Below are 9,471 nucleotides of genomic sequence, written 5' to 3' on the forward strand. Positions count from 1 at the left end.
CTCTCTCTCTCTCTCTCTCTCTCTCTCTCTCTCTCTCTCTCTCTCTCTCTCTCTCTCTCTCTCTCTCTCTCTCTCTCTCTCTCTCTCTCTCTCTCTCTCTCTTAGATCTAGGCCATAGAAGCCTCCAGCCGTCGCCGCCGATCTCAGATCTGGTAACTCGTAGACGATTCGAGCCTTGCCATCCTCGATTCGACACCGACGACTTCAACTGCGTCTTCTATTCCATCGACAACAACGACCTCCGGCTTGACATCGACCTGCGTCTTTGTTGTCTATATGATCTCTATCTCTGATGTGATGAGCTGCAAATTTAGATGACTAAATAATTTTGTGTTGGACTAATTTATGTGAATATTTTTGACATTAGCACTTGTAGAAAACGAACAACTGTAATTGTTGCAACTGCATAAAACGGGAACTTTGATGATTGTTGATAATTATCACTTATCAGTTAAGTATATTGATGAAAACTACGAAAATCTATTGATGGTAATAATTCTTTTCAACTATAAACCCTAAAGAAAATTCGAACTTAAGTTGGAAACATAGACGAGAGATCTAAATAAACAAAGTAATAAACCCTTGTTGGTGCTTATTATGTTATACATGTATGATTCTTGATGACTTTTACTAGATCAAAGTCAATGATAATGTTAGGCATACCATACACCAGTGGGAATAGACAAATGTAAACCCCGTTTTCCGATTCGAAGTCAACGTAATCATAGTTTCTCCGATTTGTTTACCACTGGTCATGGCATGGCCTTGGCTGAAGCTTCTGGTTAATTTGATCGGGGTCAGGTTTCATTTTCATATAATGTGAAAGGGTAGAGTGGGTGTTTCTCTTTATTATAGCATTAAATAAACAACGTGATAATTGATATTCATTTCAATAAAGGGGACACATCACATATAGTATAACTCCCCCTTGACTTGACTTCACGGTTCCCATTTCGATCACCCTGTCCAGATAAAACTGCATCACTCTATTAACTATACAATGATGAAATATATCGATGTCATCGATCCTCTTCAGCTACAACTGCACCACCTTGTTAACATCGATCCTAATTCATACACAGTTTAGGGTTTAGTCAAGTTCACATTATGTGAATCATAAGTCTCCCTGATGTTACAGTCGTTGAAATTATGTATAAATTAATAAGATAACAATTCTCCAAATTAGAAAGTAATTATCATCACTTCTACAATCTCATTTTCGTATTTTCTGAAGTGGTGAAATTAAGTTATTATGGTGAAAGTTATATATCTTAGAAGTGTTAAGATTTTCTTAAAAAGTTATATATTATACATGGTACATGTACCGTATATATATAATTTATCATTTATTTGTGTAGATACGAAAATAATGTGACAAAAGAGAACAAACTATACCCAATTACTACATTAATATTAGTGATAGCGACCGAAACCGAGCGTTTCAATTAAAAACTCTTTTGTGTCAATTGTAGTATATAGCAAATAAGGGTATCGTTACAAGCCGGGGATTGAGGGTACCTTTACTAATTACAAAACAAGAGAAAACAAAATATTATAGTATTAGAGATATGGGGTTTTATGATTATAAACAAGAGAAAATAAAGAAACAAAATAAATCAGAAAAGATCAAGATGGATGAGACATTAGAGACTTGGAAATCCATCACCAAGTATGTTTCAAGACATGTTAACAACCAAAGCTTCAATCATTAAGTTACAAATCGGTATCAATCAAGAACAAACCGTGAACGCACTGCGTAAGTCCTTATTACTTCCCTTGAATACTTAAGCAAGATGAACGCACCATTACTAAGCCTTTAGAATAACTGATCAAGGTATAGACGCTATCCTATCAACAAATTATTCTAAGCATTAAGATCAATGAAAGTGATTGAACAAGTATGCAAAACTAGTGTGGAACGCCTACCTAGCATGCAATCCTTTTTATTTGGTTTCACCTATTGTCCTATAAGTTTTACTACTTTGAACTAAGCCGTATTAACCGTTTAGGAGATTAAACAACCTAATTCTAGCCCCACTCACAAGTTCATAATGTTCTATGTTGCGCATACATGAACATAAACAAGTAAGAGTTCTCCATAAACCAAAACCAAATAAACAATTTGAAAGACTTAATAATTCGAAACCAAGGTTCAAAAAAATATCTAAAACATTCTTGGGGCTTCAAACTTTGCCCCTAACTAAGAGAATTCAGCCACACATGGCTGCAAAGATACACAAGGAGAATAAAAGATGACAAAGGAAAGATAAACCGTGGATGATGACGAGATCAATGATGGCTTGGCAGCTTCCTTATGCGAGTCCGCAACTATGGAGGTTCTGATGATGTGAGATCGCTGGCCTCCTCTCTTCTTCTCGTCCTCTCCCTCTTTTCTTAACGTCCTCCCCTCCTTTCTTAACGTCCTCCCCTCCTCTCATCTTCTGCTGTGATTAGGGTTATAAAACCCTCAAAACTCGTCCATGGGCTTGCCAAAGTGGTCTGGGCCTCAAAATAGAAGTTTTGGTCTAAATTAGAAATTCGGGCAGACTGACATTCGGCCACTTAAACGGTCATAACTTCTTCTATAAAATAGGTATTGATGATCCGTAAAAATTTCTGGAAAGTAGACTCTTGTAGCTTTCCATTGATATATGGCACATCTCCTGGATCATTGTGAGCTGATCACAATCTTCTGTCGAAGTTGACTGATAATTTCTAACAGATTTTCTGATTTCTTTCCTTGCACAACATGGATTCCTTTTCCTTCAAGATTTCACCTCTTTTGTCTCTTTTGGGCTCCTCGGCTTTATTTATGACCTAAAAACACAAACTTAGTTAATAGAGTTAAGGGAATTACATAGCTAAATAGAGTTAGAAATACATTATAAACATTGCACTTTGTGCTCCTATCAATTAGCATAAGCACATGCTTGAAAATGACAAAATTAAGATTGTCATGTTTTTCCACTGAAGCTTTAGATCTCCTAATCATGTCTTCATGCTGCTCTGATTAATTCTTTTACTAATGAATTAATGGCCGGCTGTTCAAGCCTTGTTGCTATCGAAAAAATGGCAAAAAAAAAAAGAGAAAATGATAGCCGGTTATAGTATAAACGTTTCTTCCTCTCCATTAGTAACTAACAGTCCTGAAGATTTTCCTCTTTAAGGAACAGCAAAGTTGCAGAGTTGTCAAGTTTATAACAAAGAGAAATAAATCCAAAAAGGAAAAAAAAAATTAAAAAAGAAAAAAGGGCGCCAAACAAAAACAGTAGACAAAAGAATATAGAAAGACTGGACCTCTCTGACTTCATATTAGAGTAATCATTCTTATCTCTCTCATCACTAACTATATTTAAACCCTCAAAGCTCAACTACTTTGCAATCCTCTCTCTCTCTCTGTCTTTGCTGTGTTTCTCTGAGAGGCTCCGGTACGGTTTTGGCGAAAATGGGGAGTTACCGGATGTGCGTGTGCTTCACTCGCAAGTTCAGGATCACAGAGGCTGAGCCACCTTCCGACGTGACGGAATACTTCGCTAAGTACGCCGAGGGAGGGACCCACATGACCGCCGAGCAGCTCAGGAACTTTCTGGAGGATGTTCAGGGCTACGGCGGCGCGTCGATCTCGGAGGCCGAGCAGATCGTGGAGCAGATGCTGCAGAAGAGGCACCACCACATTGCCAAGTTGATAACGAGGCGCACGCTCACTCTGGAAGACTTCCACCATTACTTGTTCTCTGCTGATCTCAACCCTCCAATAGAGAACCAGGTAGTGTTTGGTTTCCGGATGTTCTTGAACCACTTGATGAGTTTTCTGAGGAACTGAAAATATTTCATGAAGTCAACGCAATGTTTGACTTCAATTTTACGCTTTGAATATAGTTCATTTTCTCTTTACTTGGGTAATTGGGTTCCTGGATTTTGTTTGTTTGACATTCTAAGTTTATTGGCAAGTGAAATTCAAGTTTAGGAAATTGCTGATTTTAGGAAATTTTGGGTATTTGGTTTCAGGTTCATCAGGATATGAATGCTCCATTGTCTCATTACTACATATATACTGGACACAATTCATATTTGACTGGAAATCAACTCAGTAGTGACTGCAGTCATGTTCCAATCATCAAGGCACTGAAGAGAGGTGTGAGAGTGGTGGAGCTTGATCTTTGGCCAAATTCGGCAAAGGATGATGTCAATGTTCTTCATGGAAGGTATTACTAATCATGTCCAACCTCCCAGAGTTATCACATTAGAGCATATAGTTTACTGGCTCTCTGACGTTTGCTTCGGATAATGCATTGGTAAATTGTTCAAAATATCAAATGCCATATCTGAAATAGTATGCCTCCACCCCTTTCTAGTTGGTTTTGAATTAGATGCCTCAACTTATCTAGGAAAGACAATAAAGTTTTCTGCAGCGATCATCAATTTATTATTTTGGTAATGTTAGATATTCAAAGTCTGCATTTTTGATCTAGGACCTTGACAACTCCTGTGGAACTTGTTAAGTGCTTGAAGTCAATTAAAGAGCATGCTTTTACTGAATCTCCATATCCTGTTGTCATAACTCTTGAAGATCACCTTACCCCTGATCTCCAAGCTAAAGTAGCAAAGGTATAATTTCTTCTTCCGTGAATGATATATAGATATCGCATTCTTACTAGAATTGTCTGTTTTATTTAATACTGCACTTTTTTTTTTCCACAGCTGCTCATGAAGACATTTAAGGAAATGTTGTTTATTCCTGATTCTGAATGTTTCAAAAAATTACCTTCACCAGAAGATCTGAAGTATCGAATAATCATATCTACCAAACCTCCTAAAGAGTACCTTGAGGATAAAAGTGTCAATGACAAGGAAGATAACTTGCACAAGAGAAAAGATAGCGAAGAAGATGAATGGGGGAATGAACCTGCAGAGCCTAAAGAGGAACACGAAGATGTTGGTACAGTGAGTTGACATGAAGCGACATACTAACTCCAATTCTTTTTGTGTTTCTCCCTCTTGGGTGATTAAATTTTGCTCGTTGGTTTGCAGAGTGAAAGTGAAGCAAGTGAACTAAATCAGGATTGCGAGGATAACAATAACTCCAGTCATGGAGCAGAACCTGCATCATACAAACGCCTAATTGCGATCCATGCTGGGAAACCAAGTGGTGGTTTAAAGGAGGCACTTAAAGTTGAGGTTGATCGAGTCAGACGCCTTAGTTTGAGTGAACAAGCACTTGAAAAGGCTGCTGAATGTCATGGAACTGATGTTGTTAGGTACTTTAGTTTCTAGCACAAGGACATCCCAAATGATTCTCTAAACATCTAAGATGATGACTTCATTTGCATCATCTTGCTTTTACATTGGTATATATTGCAACTGATCAACTCTGGACTTCTAAAATCTTCATTCATAGGTTCACCCAGAAGAACATTTTAAGGGTCTATCCAAAAGGAACTCGGTTCAACTCCTCCAACTATAAGCCGCTTATTGGTTGGATGCATGGTGCTCAGATGGTTGCATTTAATATGCAGGTCACTTGGAATTCTTTCATATTTTGTTACTCTTTTCATATTTCCCCCTCCTAGGCAGACTATCTCAAAGTCGATCAGAACTATTTTATTTTATATCAAGTACCTATCAGTAGCATTTTCTGAACACAAACCAATATTTCTTTGTCCAATGGCAGGGATATGGTAAATCTCTTTGGCTGATGCATGGGATGTTTAGAGCAAATGGGGGATGTGGTTATGTAAAAAAGCCTGATTTTGTCATGAATGATGAGCAGATTTTCGATCCTAAAGCAAAATTGACTGTAAAGAAGACTTTAAAGGTAAGCACATTTCTATCATTTTCTCAGAGTCTGAAGTTGAAGGGACTGCTCTATGATATATCCTCCCTTATTCAGAAGACGCTTATTAGATGTATTGTATCTCTTGGCAGGTGAAAGTGTATATGGGAGATGGTTGGCATTTGGATTTCAAACAAACACACTTTGATTTATATTCACCACCTGATTTTTACACCAGGGTAAGTGTCTTTTTAGAGGAAATACTCTAGTACTATCAGTCTTGTTACTGTTGAGGGTATGAAAATTCCATCTCCACCCGTTGCCAGTGGATTGAGTGGTCTAACTTTTACAGTTGCTTATTCTCACAAGTTACCTCGAAAACTTCAAATATGCATGCCTTCAAGTACTTGATCAGCAAATACATATGATGGTATACACTTCTTTATGGTAGTATTTAACACTTAATGTGTAATGCAGGTCGGCATAGCAGGAGTTCCAGCTGATGAGGTAATGAAGAAAACTAAGAAAAAAGAGGATGATTGGACTCCTGTATGGGAAGAAGAGTTTACATTTCCGCTGAGAGTCCCCGAGTTGGCTCTGCTTAGAATCGAGGTACATGAATATGACATGTCTGAGAAAGATGACTTTGGTGGCCAAACTTGTCTGCCAATCTCTGAATTGAAACAAGGAATTCATGCACTCCCACTCTTTAACCGAAAAGGAGAAAAATACAACTCAGTGAGGCTTCTAATGCGATTTGAGTTCACCTGAGGATTTGGTTCTGCACTTCTGCTCATGGAGTTTTGATGAATTTTCATTTATATTCATTTTCGAATTCCCTCTAGTGCTGCTGCCATTTTTTAATTTATTTTGCCCCTTACTTAAAAGAGACTTGCTCACCATCCACTTGTTAGAGAGAATAAGAGTTGTATATTTAGCTTTCTACATGTACAATGCTTCTCTGTTCTTCCTATTTTCTATAAATTATGTTTTATGGGATAAATTTGACCTCAGTTAGAGAATTACAATCCAACTCATCAAAGCTCACAGAATAAACCAATAGAAAAGTAAACAAACCATAATATAATGGTGTTGTTCAAGTTCCTAGTATGTTTCTCAAGCGTGAGGAGACGACTCCTACACCCTTGGTTGAGGGCTACAAGAGGGCTACAAGCATGCCATTGCTCAAGGAGCCTGTTGGGTGTGAACTAGAGCAGTATGCTATACTGGAAAAGCTGGAATTTGGTAACTCACTTCTGCTTGCTTCTTGTCCCTCTCTCACTTTAGTGTTTAAGTTTTATGTTTGTTGACTTGTTCTTCGACATTGTGAATGTGTATGTGCAGATTCTGGAGTGACTAATACTGGTAATCCGCCTGAAGAGGACTAGAATGACTACATGATTCATGAAAGCTGCACCTTGTTGGAACCTTTATTTGCTTTTGTTTTCTTAATTCGAATATGTTATTGCTGTTTGTTAGCTGATATTGAACTCTGTATTGGTGTTGACCTAAGTTTTATTTGGTCTGGATTTTGAATGTTTGATGGTGATGGAACATTGAAACTTATGGTGATGAATTTTCAGGCTATATGTTCGCTTGCTGCAGTTGTTAAATTTGGATTGTATAGACAGCTTCCTTGCTAAATTTTGAAGGTTTGATAACTTTGTGTCTCAGATCATTTTCACAGTTCTGATATTCCAACATTCATCTTAAAATCAACACTAGTTGAGAGAGCATACAGAAGATGAAGATGAACATAGAAATGAAGTAACACAGAAGATCACATAACTACAACACAGAAAGCAACCAAGGCCGACCAAGCATCCATGAAAGTTAACCCAAGTGAACTCATATATGGAATGAGGAACAGGTTAAAATCCTCCATTAATTCTCATACCTATATGAGCTAATAGCTAGCTGTCGTAAAGGTGAAAATTGATTTACTGGAGGTAAAACAGTATTTTTCTTTTGATAAATAAAGCACATAATACATATAAAGTTGCATCAATTTCAAATCCGTTGTGCTTTGGGGAAATTTCTGTTCCAACTATTCAATCTATCTTGATAATGAGCCTTTTAGAAATGACAACAAAGCTGGATCTAGTTTATCCTTAGACAATAAATCAATTACCAATTCCGTAGTTGATGCATCTGCTGAGAACCCCATCTCCTTCATTTCATCAATAAGTTGCACAGCCCTTGATATCTCGGTGTCATTAATAAACCCTCGATGTTGATTAGAGTATTGTAGGTGGTGATATTTGGTTGAAGGCCCAATTTGAAGAAAGTGTCCCAACACAGATAGACTAAATCCCATTTGATTTAAATGGCTAAAGCAATTAACAACAATGTTTAGAGTATAAACATCAGGACGAATTATTCCGCACAGAAGCATTTGTTTACTCATAGAGGTGACATCCGAATAATGTTTCAATCTGGAAACTTGGGTCAAGATTTGATTGAAACGGATAACAGAAGGCAGAGGTCTTCTTTGAAGCATTTCGTCGAACATATTCAAGGCATGTTGAAGATCTCTGACTCTGGGCACAGAAGGTGGATGGGGGTCTCTAGCAAGGTTCCCTTCGTGTAGATATTGGTGGGTTTGATGGTTGAGAATGTAACCCTCTTGTGCTCAAGTAATTGTTAATGAAAACAACAAGAGTGGAAGAAACCAGAAATGGGTGATCTCTTGTGCTGCAGCAACAGGAACAAGTTTTCCGCATCATTTTCCAGAAAGATAAGTCTTCAGATTTCATCTTCAAGCACTGTGTAGCTTCGCCAAAACCAGAAATGTTTGTTCATTTAGCCGTTGAGTGTTCACTTGCTTTTGTATACTTCAACATTGTGGAATGGTTTTCTTTGTTACTTGATCTGGAATTAGTGTTGATTGACCAAAAAAAAAAAAGATCTGGAATTTGTGTTGACTTTTGACATTTAACTTTCCTCAAGTAGATTGAAGTTGGGCCTCTTTTATTACCCATTTTCCTTTGGGCCTTTGTTGTTAGTTTTTGGTGGGCCGTATATTACTCTTCCACATTTTGTGGGTATTTTCGTGAAGAAAAAGAAAAAGAATAAAAAAGCTGTGTATAAGAAGGAAATTATAGTTTGGAGGGAAAATCTCCCAAAATTTTGACGCTCCCGCCATTTTTAATAGGAATATCCAGTATCATTATCCGAACCCACTGTTTGTTTTTACAACCGAAATAATCAAACCATTCTGGGTACATGTCTCTGCCTCTTCGTGATTTAGAGCAAGTGGGTTCTCTGGGCTTTGCTTTCTTTTGTTAGACTTTCAGTGAACTTCATTCTGTTGCTTCACTTAACTTGCATTGTCTGTCTTGTGCAGCTGTGCTTGATTCAGGAGATATCTACTGTTGCTGCTACCAGTGGCGTAGCTAGAAACCACAAGTAGAAGGGTCAAGAGTTTAAACAATAATGCCACACAAAATAAAAATATAATTTTTATTGAATAATATAAAAACTTATAAATCATTAGAATACTTTGAAAACAAAAGCTAAATAAAATAACAAATCTCCCTAAAGTAATTATAATTGTCCTTGACGATTGCTCATATTTTAAAATTTTGGAGGAGCTTCAGATGGAGTCGACTGTTTTACTGCTTTTATCTTACGATACTTTCAAATAAAAACTAAAACATCCATAATTGCAAGTTTTTAATTATGAAGGTTATCGACGA

At 37.3% G+C, this 9,471-nt stretch overlaps 1 protein-coding gene across 1 annotated transcript; it reads left to right on the plus strand.

Moving 5' to 3' along the window:
• Positions 1–3,422: 3,422 nt before the first annotated feature.
• Positions 3,423–7,003, plus strand: LOC101311837 (phosphoinositide phospholipase C 4-like). Its single transcript, XM_004294183.1, has 9 exons — positions 3,423–3,766; positions 4,009–4,205; positions 4,473–4,608; positions 4,702–4,944; positions 5,032–5,258; positions 5,399–5,516; positions 5,672–5,815; positions 5,926–6,012; positions 6,251–7,003. Exons 1-9 carry the CDS (start codon positions 3,446–3,448, stop codon positions 6,542–6,544), a joined length of 1,767 nt encoding a protein of 588 aa, XP_004294231.1. The 5' UTR covers positions 3,423–3,445; the 3' UTR covers positions 6,545–7,003.
• Positions 7,004–9,471: the final 2,468 nt, after the last annotated feature.

The sequence above is a fragment of the Fragaria vesca genome, linkage group LG3 (assembly GCF_000184155.1).
Source record: "Fragaria vesca subsp. vesca linkage group LG3, FraVesHawaii_1.0, whole genome shotgun sequence".
Classification (NCBI taxonomy): Eukaryota; Viridiplantae; Streptophyta; class Magnoliopsida; order Rosales; family Rosaceae; genus Fragaria; species Fragaria vesca.